Below are 16,037 nucleotides of genomic sequence, written 5' to 3' on the forward strand. Positions count from 1 at the left end.
TATTTTTTTTTTAAAAAGGAAGTGTAAATATAAAGTTAACTGTTTTTTAAAAAGGGTCTCAGTGACTGCTGATAGTCTACAGTCTGTTGCCCACATTTAAAATAAAAGAAAATGCTAAATTTCAGTGAGAGTTCAGTAAAGATAAAAATGTAATGTTTTTTTCTCAAAATTCATAATCCTCTGAATTATGTTCATATCAAGTTGCTCTAGAAAGCCTTTGGGATCAATCCGGGGTAACACGCTCAGTCCAGTGTGCAAAGTTATTTCTTAGAAATAGCATTCACCTGCTTTCCCTTCCTTTCCTCAATGGAATCGACTTATTATAATAGTAAGGACAATAACAACAGTAGTAGTATGCTTCCTCAGAGAGAGGAAGGGGCTGTGTGCACTCTACCCCCTTACTTACTCTCCAGTACAGATCTCAAGCCTTTGGTTCCCTCTGCAGAGTCCTCCCTAAGTCTGAGAGGAAAGTGAAAAAGTGTTAGTCCCTCAGTTGTGTCTGACTCTTGGCAACCCCATGGACTATATATAGCCCGCCATTGTCCCTGTTAATTCTCCAGGCAAGCATACTGGAGTGGATTGCCGTTCCCTTCTCTAGGGGATCTTCCCGACCTAGGGATTGAACCTCGGGTGTCTTCTGCATTGAAGGCGTTTTCTTTACTGTCTGAGCCACCAGGGAAGCATTTCCGTCATAAAGGCCACCTCCAGCTGCTTCCAGGGAAAGCAAACTTGAGTCTGCAGTGGGGGGCGGTCCTCTATCTTGTGGAAATTAAGTAGAACAGAGTTAAATACAACTTGGACTTGCTAGAGGCCCTTGGGCTCAAGTGAAGAGAATCTGACAATCTGCTTTGGTTCCAGCACCTTCTATTAAAATTAGTTGTGATCATAGGTGCTGGTGCTCCTGAGTCCCTTGTCTCCGAAGGTCTTCCCTATAGATTTCCCGGTGGGACCTGCTAGCTTTGGAGCATAGAATGCAATTAACTCAGCCTTCTTCCCCCAGCACTGCCCTCAGGAGCCCTAATTCCTTCTAAATTCTTGTGTTTGGCCTGCAACAGGGATTGAACCTGTCATGGTCAGTCTGTCCTGGAGGCCTGCCTCCCACCTGTCTCTGGTCTTCATCCAGGCTGCTTTGCTTGCTCTAAGAACACCCTTTGGCCTAGTACCCCTTGGCTTCTCTCCTTACAAGGTCCAGTAGAGGTTCCTTTCTGCTTTTCACTTGGTTATCATGGAAGATTACTGCTCTGCCTCATTATTAAGGCAGAAATAAATAGCAATGTTGTCAGAGATTCTTGATAAATTTTCAAGTTTAAAGTGTTCTCAGGAAAATTTCTCAGCCTTTCCTCACTCCTTTAAAATATATTAAGGTAAAACAGATAACTAATAAGAACCTACTGTATAGCAAAGGGAACTCTGCTCAATATTCTATAACGACCTCTATGGGAATAGAACCTAAAAAAGAGTAGTAGTGTTAGTCTCTCAGTTGTGTCCAACTCTTTGTGACCCCGTAGACTGTAGTCTGCCAGGCTCCTCTGTCCATGGGATTCTCCAGGCAAGAATACTGGAGTGGATTGCCATTCCCTTCTCCTTTCCCGACCCAGGGATCAAATTCAGGTCTTCTGCATTGCAGGCAGATTCCCATCTGAGCTACAGGGAAGTCCCTAAAAAAAAAAAAAAAAAAAAAAGAGTGGATGTATGTATATGTATAACGGATTCACTTTGCTCTACAGCAGAAACTAACACAACATTGTAAATCAACTATACTCCAATAAAAATTAATTAAAAAAATAAAATACATTAAGAACCCACATTTGCATTTCAATTCTGTGGCTCTGACCACCCCCCCCACACACACTTGGAATCCCCCATCTAGTTAGATAAGAATGGTTTACCACCGAGGGACAGTTCCTTTGGCTAAGGAAGTATTAGGTAGGAAGGGGTTCTAGGTAGGACGGCATCATTTGAGTACCTCAGGTTCTCCCCTGGAGGGAGTGACTGGTGCAGAAAACTGGAGGGAGACTCTATCAGGAAAATTAGGGAGTAAATTCCCTTCTTCTACAGTGTCTAGACTCCAGCTCTCACAGAAGTTGTGATGGGCCTGGGTGGGATAATAGTTCATGTTGTTGGAGGTCAATATTGGAGGCCGAAGCTCCCTGGGGAAGGTGGGGTGTTCTAGTTAGTCAAAGGCATGAGAACCAGATAATGAGCCCTAATGTCCCAAGAGGGTCATGGGCCCAGTGGGAAATCAAAATTATTTGAGGCTTCCCAAGAAAGGGGGCTTGCCTGGGCCAACAGGAGGGACAATGAACCAGGAGGGCATTCTGGATGATTCCTGGGAATAAGGTAGAAGAGTCTTCAAGAGCCCAGGGTACAAGGGTAGTGGGCTAGGCCTTATTTTAAGGTCTACATTCTGCACCAACATTAAGTCTCATAAGGACACTGGGACTGAGGTTGAGGCTGCTGTTCCTTTATGTATCCACGCCACCTTCTCCTGCCTCAGGAGTTGGTGTTAGCTGGGTGTTAGCTATGTAACTGATGGCTGATGGGAAGAGCTAGTGAGTCCAGCAAAGTAAACAGTTATGATACAATCAGGTACCACAAACATCGTTCATAATTTATTACTTGTCCTGTTATTAACATGTCAGCTGCCCCAGGCTTTTTTGAGGCACTCCAGGTGACTGGACAATCCATCTTTCCTACCACTGACTTGGCTGGAATGTAGGCTCTTACTTGGCGCAGGGACCTGCAACAGACAAATGATCCAGGTTTCAGTCTCTGTCTTTGAACTTCCAATCAGAGCTGCCCCAAAGGAAGAGCACTCTCGTGAGCATGCTCGCCAGCTCCCTGCACAGACTCTGAAGGACAGGCAGGAAACCCCAGCCATAGACGCAAATCTAAGTGGACTTTGCCCCTAAAAGGAACTTATGTGTCTCCACTGTGGGTGTCTCCACTGTGGGCTATATGTGGACCGAGGCAAACCACTTGGAGCAAGATGCTACACTGTGAACTAGGAGAAGATGACCATCATGCTGAGTTCAAGTTTTAAATTCTTAGGATACACAGTTCCTCAGCACATAGAAAGATGCTTATAATGACTGGAGTGAATAAAGCTATCTCATGATGATATTAGCAATCATTAATGTAGATTCTGTAGGATTATGAAGTTGAGAAATAATTTAAAATTTAATAGAATGTACAGGGAATTCTTTGGCAGTCCACTGGTTAGGACTCTATGTTTTCACTGCCAAGAGCATGGGTTCAATCTCTGCTTGGGAAATTAAAATCTTGCAAGCTGTGGGGTGTGACCCAAAAAAAAGAAAGAGAGAGAAAAGAAATATGTCATACATACCATAGACAAAGAAACAAGGCCAGTAGCTCTAGATGTTAAAAAATAAATGAAAACCCTTCTAAAAGGCAACACAGGAGGATATTACTGTGACCTTGGAGTAATTCAGGATTTCTTAACATACACAAAAGCAATAACCATAAAGGTTAAAAACTTCTGTTCATCAAAATGTACCATTATGAGCATGAAAAGGCAAGCCACAGAGAGGGAGAAGCTATCTGCAAAACCTATGTCTGACAAAGAATTTATACCTAGAACATGTAAAGAATTCTTATAAATCAGTTGGAAAAAGATAGACAACTCATTTTTTTAATGGGCAAAAGACTTAAACAGGCACTTTCCTAAAGAGAACATCTAAGTAATCAATAAGCATGTGAAGATGCTCAACAGCATTAGTCATCAGGAAAATGTGAATTTCCCTATATATTCATCATAAAATGGGGGGAAACTGACACAGCAGGTGAAGCAACAGAAATTCTTTGCACATTCTGGAATAAACTGGTTCAACAGTTTTGGAGAGATTTGGTTTTATCTACTAATGTTGAACATATATATACCCTGATGTCATAGGAAATTTCCATCTAGTAACATACCCAATGGGGATGCATGCAGATACTAACAGAAAGCCATATACAAGAATAAAGTTTATAGTAGCTCTGTTTATCTTGGCTAAAAGCAAGGTTCATCTATAGTAGAGTGGATAAATAAATTCATATTCATTGTATATGTATACATTTATAATATATGATGACTTAACTTGTACTCATTGTATATTGTAAATGTATATTCCATTGTATACAGTGGGATACTATACAGTAATGAAAATGAGCCACTGCAAACATCACTGAATCTCTTGGGTGTAATGTTAAGCAAAAGAATCCTGAATCAAAAGAGTACAATAAGATATGGTTCCACTTCTTTGACAAGAATAGGCAAAACTTATCTAGTGTCATAGAAATCAGGTCAATGGCTGCTTTTGGGGTAGGACTGCTAGATAAAATACAGGCCACTTAGTTAAATTTGAATATCAGATTAGCAGCCAATTTTTTATTATAAGTATGTCCTAAGCAGTATTTTTTATTTACTAAATCTGGTAGTCCTGCTTTAGGGAGTCAGGATCTTGACTTGGAGGGCACACAAAGATTGCTTCTGTTGTTTCAGTAATCAGTTCAGTTCAGTTGCTCAGTGGTGTCCGACTCTTTGTGACCCAATGGACTGCAGCACACCAGGCTTCCCTGTCCATCACCAACTCTGGAGCTTGCTCAAACTCATGTCCATGGAGTCAGTGATGCCATTTAACCATCTCATCCTCTGTCGTCCCCTTCTCCTCCTGCCTTTGATCTTTCCCAGCATCAGGGTCTTTTCCAGTGAGTCCGTTTTTCGCATCAGGCGGCCAAAGGATTGGAGTTTCAGCTTCAGCATCAGTCCTTCCAATGAATATTCAGGACTGATTCCTTTAGGATGGACTGGTTGGATCTCCTTGCAGTCCAAGGGACTCTCAAGAGTCTTCTCCAACACCACAGTTCAAAAGCATCTATTATCTTGATGTAGATGGGAGTTACAAGGATATGTCCACATCTAAACATTTATCAGGGTGAATGTTTAAGATTTTTATACTTTGCTATATGAATATTATACCTCAACAAAAAGTTTTAATGGTTTTAAAAGAAAGGCAGAGCGATTATGAAGAGTCAGGAGTTCTGGGTTCCAATCCGAGCCATTGACTCTAGTGTTTCCCAGTCTCAGTTTTTTTCATCTGTAAAATGTAAATAATTTTGACAAGAGCTACTTCTACTAATTTTATTTTATGCAAAAGGAAACAAAAGCTTAGGGAAGTGAAATACTGTGTTGGAGGCAACCCAGCTGGTGAGTGACACTGACGAGTTCAAGGCCATCATTCTAGAACTACACCCTACCGCGTGCCTATTGGAAAGAGCTTCTGAAATGTAAAACTCAACCAATATAAGACTGTGATTATGATGATTTTTTAAATTTTAATAATGTTTATGTTTAATTTTATTGGAGTACAGTTGATTTACAATATCGTGATAGTTTCAGTGTACAGCAAAGTGATTCAGTTATACATATACATATATTCATTCTTTTTAGATTCTTTTCTCACATAGGTTTGTCACAGAATATTGACTAGATTTCCCTGTGCTGTAGAGCAGGTCCTTGCTGGTGATCTATCTTCTACATCATAGTAGTGTGTGTGTTCATCCCAAACTCCTGATTTATTCTTCTCCCCTACTTATGATTATTTTGGACAGGAAATTTTTAAAATTTAATTTATTTATTTGTAATTAGAGGATAATTGTTTTATAATATTCTGCTGGTTTCTGCCATACATCAACAAGAATCAGCCATGGGTATACTGCTGTTCCCTCCCTCCTGAACCTCCCTCCCACCTCCTACTCCATCCTGCCCCTCTAGGTTGTTGGACAGGGAATTTTAAATCGAAAGTTTAGAGAGAATTTGTAAAATACATAAGTGTGTGTGCATTTTGGAGAGAGACTAAACCTAGCTTCGGACGGGCAAAGTGGTCTCTGACACCCTCCCCTAAGAAGTAAAAGAGATAGGAGGGCCCCTCGTCTACCGGAGATGCTCTGACCCAGAGTGGCTGGTGGTCACCTTGACTGGACCGAACCGCTGAAGTCTTCAGAGCTGGAATTCTTCCCTTCCCTTTTGACCTAGCTTCTTCCTTTCTTTTTTCTTACCTCCAGGTAAACCACTTCTCCTGGGGCCCAAGGTGGAAGGGTGGCTGGCCTCCCTCACCAGGGAGCTCACTCTTGTTTAATTAGTACTTGCAAAGGGCTGTGTATTATTAAATTACTAGATGATTGAGAGGAAGCCTTGAGGGCTTTCAAAATCTGTCCTGCCGCTCTCCCGAAATGGAGACTTGGAGGGACTTGCCTGGAGGGACAGGGAAAAGAGGTTGGTTGGGAACTGTCTTGTGGTGGAGTTGCCCCCTTCTCGGTGGGCAGCACCACAAAGAGACCCTAAAGAGTTGCCTGTGACTGCTTGGCTTGTCTTTGGTGCCTGAAAGCCACCATTCCAGATGTGTTTGTTTTGAGTTTAGGAATCTTTCCATTTTATAATGCAGCAACTCTCAAAAAGAGTAACTAGGAGAGGCAGAAAAACAGTGATAAGAGCTAAAATATACCGACCCCTCCTATGGAGGGTGAGAGAGGAGAATGAAAAAGCTGGCTTAAATCTCAACATTCAAAAACCTAAGATTATGGTATCTGGTCCCATCACTTCATGGCAAATAGATGGGTAAAAAGTGAAACAGTGACAGATTTTATTTTCTTGGGCTCCAAAATCACTGTGGATGGTGACTGCAGCCATGAAATTAAAAGATGCTTGCTCCTTGGAAGAAAAGCTATGACCAACCTAGATAGCATATTAAAAAGCAGAGACATCACTTTGCCGACAAGGGTCCATCTAGTCAAAGCTATGGTTTTTCCAGTAGTCACGTGCGGATGTGAGAATTGGATCAGAAAGAAGGTTGAGCACTGAAGAATTGATGCTTTTGAATTATGGTGCTGGAGAAGACTCGTGAGAGTCCCTTGGACATCAAGGAGATCAAACCAGTCAATCCTAAAGGAAATCAACCCTGAATATTCATTGGAAGGACTGATGCTGAAGCTCCGATACTTTGGCCACCTGAAGAGCCAACTCATTGGAAATAACCCTGATGCCAGGAAAGATTGAGGGCAGGAGGAGAAGGAGGCAATAGAGAATGAGATGCCTAGATGGCATCACCAATTCAATGGATATGAGTTTGGGCAAACTCTGGGAGATAGTGAAGGACAGGAAGGCCTGGTGTGCTGTAGTCCATGGGGTCACAAAGAGTGGTGTACAATTTAATGACTGAACAACTCTCATGGTGCCAGGAATGGGCTAAATCCTGGCAATCCATCTCCATCTGAAGAAGGGGGGCAAGAAAGGAAATCTGCCCAATTGAAACCTTCTGTGATCAAGGTAACTGTACATGCTATTTCACTGAATCCTCACCACTTAGATGTAGATATTATGCCCCCATTTCCTAGATGAGTAAATAATGTAAGAATGGTTTATGCAGTTGTCCTAGGTCACATATTCATATGTGACAGAGCCAAAATTTGAATACTTCTGGTGAGACCAAGATGCCCCCTTGTGCAAGGCACAGGGTCTCACCAGGGAGTGGAGGTGGTGCAGTTTGAAGAAATGCCCCAGGCCATTCTGATACAGGTCCTGATTAGCTAGTGGAAGAGGGGATGGCATCCCCCGTCAGCAGTTTGAGAACTGACTTACTAAAATGAGTTTATCATATTCCTTTCAGAGAGGAGGTTCACAGTAAAACAGAGGTTGCCCAGTGGGGATGATTTTGTTTCCCCTTCAACCTGCAAAAGGGGACATGTGGCAATTTCTGGAGTTTTTTTTTTTTTTTTTTTTCCCACCACGACGTGGTAGTGGGTTTCCACTGCCAACTCGTGGGCAGAGATCAAGGACACTGCTCAGTGCCCAGCAGCACACAGGCCTGCTCTGCACAACAAAGATGGATCAGATGTAATGTGAGCAACAGCGACCTTGAAATATTCCCAGTTTGAGCAAGGAGGGATGGGAATGAAAAAGAGAAGGAAAGTCTGAAGCATTTATTTCTTAAAATAGGAAGAAGAGCATTATCTCTCTTTCTAATGATGCAAATAATTAGAAATATTTGCAACCCGTGCTCAGTTGTTAAAACCAAACAAACCCAAACAATACCAGAGAGTATAGAAAGGTATTAAAGTATAACTAAAAAGTACCCCTAATTCTAACATTTAGGGGGAAAAAAAAGTGCTGTTGACATTTTGGAGCTTTTGGAGCACATCCTTTCAAATATTTTTAAAGAACAATTATACTTTTTTTTTTTTTTTTAAAAAAGAACTCTATAGTACATGCTGTTTTGTAGCCAGCAATAAAATAACATGAATAGCCAGATCACATTAGAAAGATGCTTCTTGTGAAGAGGGGTATGTGAGTTTCCTTCAAAGAAGAAAAGACTATAACACAGCAGTATCAGATCCTTCCCTCAGATATGCCTCATCTGGCTTCCAGATTGTCATCACTTTTGCTGCTGGGGGGTGGGGGTGGCCAGCAAAGCCTGGTGGGATTAGGAGGGTCTCAAAGGCCCTTACACACCAGCACTCACATGAACAGAGCCCTTTGCTGGGTGGGAGGGAGGAATGTGCTTGCTGGTCCTGCATACAGACTGTTGGGAACCGGGAGCATCTCTCGGTGTGGGACAATGTATCTAAGAATACAGGCCTAGAGAAAGACCGCGTGCTCATGAGAGGCATTTCTGGGAGGGGTACCGTGCTTCTTATGGGGTTTTGGGGTCATTATAATCTCTCCCTCTCGGGATCTTGGAACCTTTAAGAAATAACGATTAATGCCTTTGCTCCTGTGTTGGGTACTTACAGTGTGCCCTCAGGCAACCAACAGAGTTTGCTCGATGACTCGCTGGAAGCCTTGCGCCTTGTCTCTGTGCTGCAGGCTGTTGTCTGTATGCAAGCCACGCTCTGGACCCGGAACTCATCATTCATCCTTTTTCCCTTTCCCTATCAAAATGAGTGTTTCATTAGGAAATATAATCCACAAATATCATTGGAATGCACAGAAGCAATTGGCATTTTTGCAAGGCAGGGGGAAAGCTGATTCTAACCCAGTCTCAAATGATATGATCAAAGTAGATTTAGATTTTACTCTGTGCTTCCCTGGTGGCTCAGAGGTAAAGAATCTGCCTGCAATGCATGAGACCTGGGTTCGATCCCTGGGTCAGGAAAGTCCCCTGGAGAAGGAAATGGCAATCCACTCCAGTATTCTTGCCTGAAGAATTCCATGGACAGAGGAGCCTGGCGGGCTACAGTCCACGGGATTGCAGAGTCGGACACAACAACTAACACTTTCACTTTCTTTCAAGGACAGGCTGGGGCTTAAAGCTGTTCTAGATTCCTGGGGGCCCAGGTCTGAAATCTTCACACCCTGGTCCTGGGTGTCTCCTTGAATCCTCCTCCATCCCACAATGCTTTTGGCCAGAAGCAGGTGTGTTAGCCCACACCTAGATACATTACAAGGGGAACAATGGTAAGGTCCTCTCCTGAAATTTCACCTGCTCTGTCCCTTGAATAGACTAAACCACCTTACCGAGATTGTTCAATGCTGGTGGACACAGTCCTTGCCTCAAGTTAGAGTCCCTATATCTTTGGGGGAGGGGATTTAGTATCCATGATATCTCTGAACAGAACAACGGGTTTGAGTGGGCAAGGATGTTCCCTGAAAAAGGATGGGGTCACTGAAGCTTTTTTTTTTAAAAAAAGGAAAGGAAAGAAAAGAAAACCTCAGGCATTTTAATATGTTAAATACACACTCAATTATTAATTCTAAAGACTTCTACACATCAACCTAGATGAAACTTTTTTCACCTCTTTCTTGCCTTTTTTCCCCTTCTCAGAAACATTTAGACCTACCCTATGGCAATGACTATCAGGCAGTCTCTGCCCTGTATATCAGGGTAGCACAAATAATTCAGCATAAAGCAGCTAGGTTCCTGTAGCTTGGCATTAGGATAAGTATATCTTAAGAAAGTTCTTATGCAGACTTGGCTCCAGGCAATAAAACGTCATAGACGTATAACTGTAGCAAGCGAAATTTCTAGGGAGCAAATTAGGCTGAAAACATCTTCTAGAGACGGCTAGAAAGGAAAAGTACACCACCCCAAAAAAAGGCAACTAATGCAGTAAATGTTTCATTTATTGGCCTTCTTCCATTACTATTAGGGTTAAAAGACATGGTGTCAATAAGAAACGTGTATTTATGGAGGACTGATGCCTTCCGAAGGCTTCTCCTGTCACAAATGCCTAGATGGTAGTGATCAGCTTATGGAGGCAGGTGATGAAACCCTGTACAAATGCATACATCTTCCCATTAACCCTTGGATCATCAGGCATTATTGTCACTTTATTACCTGGACCTGTCATTAGCTGAAGCAAGGTGATCAAGGCAAACGCTTCAGAATAGTGCCAAAAACAGAACAGTGTTCCTCAGGGTTTCAAGAAGAGGGTGTGTGCCTCTCTGAGTCCCTTGATAGAATCATTGCAGGGTTGGGGAGGGGGGTGGTGGAAATAAAAGGTTGCCTGTGAAGTGGGCCCTTTTAAAAAAATATTTTAAATTAATTAATTCATTTATTTATGGCTGTGCTGGGTCTTTGCTGCTGCACAGGCCTTTATCCAATTGTGACGAGTGGGGATTACCCTCTAGTTGCGGTGCTCGGGCTTCTTACTGCGATGTCTTCTCTTGTTGCCAAGCCCGTGCTCTAGGATGTGTGGGTTTCAGTAGCTGTGGTTCCTGGGAGTCCGAGAGCACAGGCTCAACAGTTGTGGTGCATGGGCTTAGTTGCTCTATGGCATGCAGGATCTTCCCGGACCAGGGATGGAACTTGTGTCTCCTGCACTGGCAGGCAGGCTCCTCACCACTGAGCCACCAGGGAAGCCTGAAGTGGGCCCTGTTTGCCTACCTCTTCCTCTCACTAAAATTACAAACTCTCAGGTGTCCAATTTTTAGTGTTCCTAGGTTGGCTAAAGGAGTAGCTTTCCTCAAGATCCAAATAAGGAACCATTACCCGCACAGAACAAAAAGCAAACAGAAAATATCACAGTGGAATCAGGACTTTGGCTTCTAAACATTTCCCCATTTTATAGCTTCCTTATGTTTTCAGATTCTTTTTTTGGCTTCCCTCAGTCAGCACACTCCCTGCATAGATAAGTCCAACACAGTGGGTAACAGATCATCCATCTTGGAACCTTGATATTTAAAGAAAAATCACACAGCACTCATACACACACACGTGTGCAACACCATCAAGGTTTAATTACTACAATCTTGCCAATTGACTGGGGAAGCTGAGTATGGTTGGTGACATGTATTCTCTACTTCTGGTGAATCTAAGCAGACTATCCTTATTTTTCCTAAATTCTAAAGCCAAACTTCCAATATAGTTTGAGCCTCTCAGCATAATGAGGGTATAGGCTGAGCCTCTCAGCCTATATAGGTGAGCCTATATAGGTGAGCCTCTCAGCATAATGGGGGTATAGGCTGAAACTATGAAATCATAGACTTTCTGAATGTTAGAAAGGACCTAAGAAAATATCCAGTCCAACCACTTCACTGATCAGGTGAGACAGGACAAAGGGGCCATAGGTAACAAGGCCAATGGCCAGCCTGTTTCCGCCATATCCCTTCAAGCACAGTCCCATATTTCAGAGGACACTTACCACTCTGCCATAATAACCCCCAGTAGAAAACTGATGCCTGGAAAGTGATATATATCAACTGAAACTTCCTTTCACACTTTCCGATAGGGATGAACAAGGAAGTACCTGGGGGAGAGGTAAACTATTTTAATTTCTGAGGTTAAAATGCAGACTAATAGCAACACAGGTCCACAGAGATTTAATAGAGGGATGGTTGAAGGGGAGAAGAAAACAGAGAAGTGAAGAAGCCAAAAGAGACTGGATGCGGAGGAGGAGAGAAAGAAATGAGGGCAGAGGGGCAGTCTGCTTACAGCTCAGGACTTGGGCTGGCCCTGGGAAAGGGCTCTGAGGGAAGAAGTCCCAGCTTCTTACATGCAAAACTCCTTGGCTCAGGCTAAAGTCAAGACTGGTCTGGTTTCCTCCCCATGTTTAGAACTCCTGCTATTTGGGCAGAACTCTCTGTCCTTTAAACTAAAAGTCAGTCATCAGTATCTAGCCTCAACACCTGGATACAGCCTGCGGTTGTTTAAAATTTCACAGCAAATCTACATTGTAGGCCAACCAGACCTTTCTTTTAAATATTGTATTACCTTGCTTTTTGCTGATTTTAATTTCACACCCTCCCCCATTTCTCCCCTATCCCCCCAGATTACCTAAAGCCCTTTCAGAGATTCAGGGGTAATTGATGCTCTGAGATCTTCCTGGTCTCAAGTCTTTCTATGGCAAAAAGCAACACGATTAAATGTGGTGAATGTGCTATGATGGAATGACTCTAAATTTATTAACTAAATCAGAGATGTTAAGAGTTTCCTTTGAATGAGAAACATAAGGATATGCCAAAATGGATGAGGTTACTAGTCATCCAAAGAAAGTCCTTAGTATTTACATATGATAAAAATGCAGGCCAGGACATTAAAAACAGTAAGTACCTTCGTTAAAATTTCAATTCAGTATATTTATGACCTTTTATTATCCAGGTAAGTCCTATAAAGGACATAGAAGACCTCAGTATCCATTTTAATTCAGATCAGGGTTAGAGTAAAATAAAAGAACCATTGCACAGGAGAAATTGCCATAAAATTGAGTTACTGTAAATGTGTTCTCATTTAAGTAAATAAGGCCTTAAAACAGGCCTTAGGAAAGTCTACACTGTACACAGACAGACTCAGGCACACTAAGTATACAGGTGACAATTAGCAAGTGTGAAAAGCTATGGCCATTCAATAAATGTGTAAATCTAAAGGCAACCAAGTGAAAAGACCTAAAAAAAGGAAACTGTTAAATCCATTTGTACATGGATTTAACAGTGAAGCATTTCATTCTTCATGTTTTTACTTGGTGTCTTAAAATAATCCCCTTTCTGTCTCCACTCACCCTCTTAGAAACTGTGCCCGCCTTATTTATTTATGAAGTCTGAAGGTTAGTCCTACCTGCTGAGACTAATTAGCCCTGTGCTTTGTATCCTATGCAATCCTGTCTGATTAAATGTACACATTTGTTTTACTTCTTTTCAGGCTCCTTCTCACTCTACTTGTGATTTTCTGATTAATATTAAAGTTGGGAGTTACTGTGATTCTCCTCCATAGCCTCCCCCCTCCACCACATTTTTATTTTGCCCACATCTTGCTCTTTAGTGTGCAAATGTGGTTATGAATTTTTTCCAGTGCAGGGGAATTCATTGGCCTTGTCAATCTTGGTATCATTATTTTTAGTAGTCTTCTTTCTGAGACCTTAGCCTATAAAACAGTTTTGCTGAAAACCGAAACTCTCTAAATATTACATGGTAAATTTGCTTTCTTTTGGAAAGCTTAGGTGCTGATGGGCCAGCTGAAAAGCAGGTGAGATGTGTTTTTAAGGGATGGGTGAAATAGTTTAGTACATCTCGGACTCTAGACCAACACTGTTCCTAAAAGAAAATTTGCTAATTCTCTCTTGGTTTCTTTTTTTTTTTCCTGGTTCTTTTTGTCCCTTTTCTTATTGCAGATTCCAGTTCACGTCTCACTGGATATTTGCAAAAAAATGAGTGTTGTTGCTCCATTTTCTAGAAACACTGTGTTTTGGGACCCAGGCCTTTCCCCCTTTAACATAATTTTCTTCCCCATTTTGTAGTAAATCAATTTGCTCCCCAGGATACAGCCTAAAAATCAACAAATACCTGCCTCAAACCTCAGGTTTTCCATCTCCTCCCTGAGGTCTTCTAGCATCAGCTGGGTTAGCAATTTCCTGCCAGACCCATCTACATCTTGATTATTTGGTCAGTCTTTGGGGGATTTCATTTCAGATCTCCTTCCAGAAAGACTCCAATACCACTGATCCCTGGGGCTGGTGAACTTTCAGTTTTATTTTCCCTGGCGGTGTTAACGCCCAAACTTTTCACCTCCAAAGTCAGAAAGGACTTTGAATCCTAGCTGATTTCCTACCACCTCCAAGGTCAGTTAAAAAAAAAAAAAAAAAAAAAAAGAACAACGTTCTACATTGAAAAGAATCAAGAATCATGTATTTTTCCTTAAGGATATTTGTCATGCCCCTGACAAACACTACAGTATTTGATTGTTTTTTGGATAAAAAGTCATCTTGGCATATTTATTCTAGTAGAGACTTACTATTTAACGAAATGATTCACTATTAATAAATAAAAAAGGGGAGGGAAGACCTCGTGGGTTAATAGTTTCTTTCACTGCAGATGACCAGGAACTTTGCCCAGCCCTCCACTTCCCCAAGCTCTCTGAGAGTGGAGGGTTGGTCTCTCTTTTTGACCACTTCTGTTACATCCCGCCCAAGGGTGGTTGATTTCATTGCTGGCTTAACCACTAAACCCCTACCTCCCACCCTTTCCCCAATACTCTCCTCCTTTTCTCCTTCCTTAAGACTTATTTCTAATATTTCTAAAGTGCACTTTTTCTGGGCCTCTCCCCATCCCCGCCCCCCAAGTGGGCTTTCCTTCCGCCTTCCTCGACTCGGGATTCCTGACGCGATCGCCACTGCCCCCCCCACCCCTCCTTCCCCTACTCCGCATTGTGTTTTCTGAAGCCGCCCCCCACCCGGAGCGAGTCCCCGTTCCCTCGCCCAGACTCCCGGGCTCGCACACACTCAGCGCAGGCCTCTCCCCCTGCACACTCCTCCCTGCGTCTCTCCCCCCTCCTCCCCCGCCCCTCTCCTCCTCCTCCTTCTTCCCTCCCTCCTCCCTCTCCCGGCGCCCGAAAGGATCATTGTTAGCCGCCCCCGCCCCGCCCACCCCGGCTGTTTATTTATGCATACGTCACCGGGCCGGGCCCGCCCCCCGGCATCTCATTAAGCGAGTGTGTTCCTCTCGCCCTGTCAATAATCTCCGCTCCCAGACTACTCCGTTCCTCCGGATTTCGATCCCCCTTTTTCTATCTGTCAATCAGCGCCGCCTTTGAACTGAAAAGCTCTCAGTCTAACTTCAACTCACTCAAATCCGAGCGGCACGAGCTCCTCCTGTATCTTCGGCTTCCCCCCCCCTTTGCTCTTTATATCTGACTTCTTGTTGTTGGTGGTGTGTTTTTTTTACCCCCCCTTTTTTTATTTATTATTTTTTTGCACATTGATCGGATCCTTGGGAACGAGAGAAAAAAGAAACCCAAACTCACGCGTGCAGAAGATCTCCCCCCCCTTCCCCTCCCCTCCTCCCTCTTTCCCCTCCCCAGGAGAAAAAGACCCCAAAGCAGAAAAAAAGTTCACCTTGGACTCGTCTTTTTCTTGCAATTTTTTTTTGGGGGGGGCAAAACTTTTTTGGGTTTTTTTTTTTTTTTTTTTGGCTTTTCTTCCTACTTCATTTTTCTTCCAAAATTGCTGCTGGTGGGTGAAAAAAAATGCCGCAGCTGAACGGCGGTGGAGGAGATGACCTAGGCGCCAACGACGAACTGATTTCCTTCAAAGACGAGGGCGAGCAGGAGGAGAAGAGCTCCGAAAACTCCTCGGCGGAGAGGGATTTAGCTGATGTCAAATCGTCTCTAGTCAATGAATCAGAAACGAATCAAAACAGCTCCTCCGATTCCGAGGTAGGAAAAGCCCCTCGGGCTGGTGGGGTTCTTAATCTATTTCCTGGGCTTGGCAAATGTTGCTGAGAGGGGAGAAATCGGGGCTGGGGGCGGCGGCGGGGCGCCGCGGGGCCAGGCGAGCGGCGTGTGCTTGTGGGGCCACCATTGCAAAAACTTGTAACCCTGTTTTTTTCTCTTTCCCCCTCACCCCAAACCCCCCACCTCGCTGATCCTTTTTCTCCCCCCTTTCTCCCCCCCACCTCTGCGTGGCGTTTGCCCCTCGCCCTCCCCACCTCCACCCCTACGGGAAGGCGGAAAGACGGCCTCCGCCTCGCTCCGAAAGTTTCCGAGATAAATCCCGGGAAAGTTTGGAAGAAGGTGAGTACGCCCCGCGCGGCCCCGCAGCCGCCCGGAGCT

At 43.4% G+C, this 16,037-nt stretch overlaps 1 protein-coding gene and 1 long non-coding RNA gene across 21 annotated transcripts in view; one reads left to right on the forward strand and one right to left on the reverse strand.

Annotated features, from left to right (window-relative positions):
* Positions 1-2,590: 2,590 nt before the first annotated feature.
* Positions 2,591-11,748, reverse strand: LOC129637103 (uncharacterized). The gene is made up of 3 exons (XR_008707339.1): positions 11,641-11,748; positions 8,789-8,928; positions 2,591-2,740 (listed from the first exon to the last, which is right to left on the reverse strand). It is a non-coding gene; the product is annotated as an uncharacterized LOC129637103 (long non-coding RNA).
* Positions 11,749-14,900: 3,152 nt separating this feature from the next.
* TCF7L2 (transcription factor 7 like 2) overlaps positions 14,901-16,037 on the forward strand; it is a 202,319-nt gene continuing 201,182 nt past the window's right edge. For all 20 annotated transcript variants that reach the window (XM_055560190.1, XM_055560191.1, XM_055560192.1 and 17 more), the window contains exons 1-2: positions 14,901-15,641; positions 15,932-15,998. In XM_055560190.1, the coding sequence (XP_055416165.1) occupies positions 15,453-15,641; positions 15,932-15,998 (256 nt within the window). In that variant the 5' untranslated portion in view covers positions 14,901-15,452. The remainder of the gene's footprint in view (positions 15,642-15,931; positions 15,999-16,037) is intronic.

The sequence above is a fragment of the Bubalus kerabau genome, chromosome 22 (assembly GCF_029407905.1).
Source record: "Bubalus kerabau isolate K-KA32 ecotype Philippines breed swamp buffalo chromosome 22, PCC_UOA_SB_1v2, whole genome shotgun sequence".
Taxonomy (NCBI): Eukaryota; Metazoa; Chordata; class Mammalia; order Artiodactyla; family Bovidae; genus Bubalus; species Bubalus kerabau.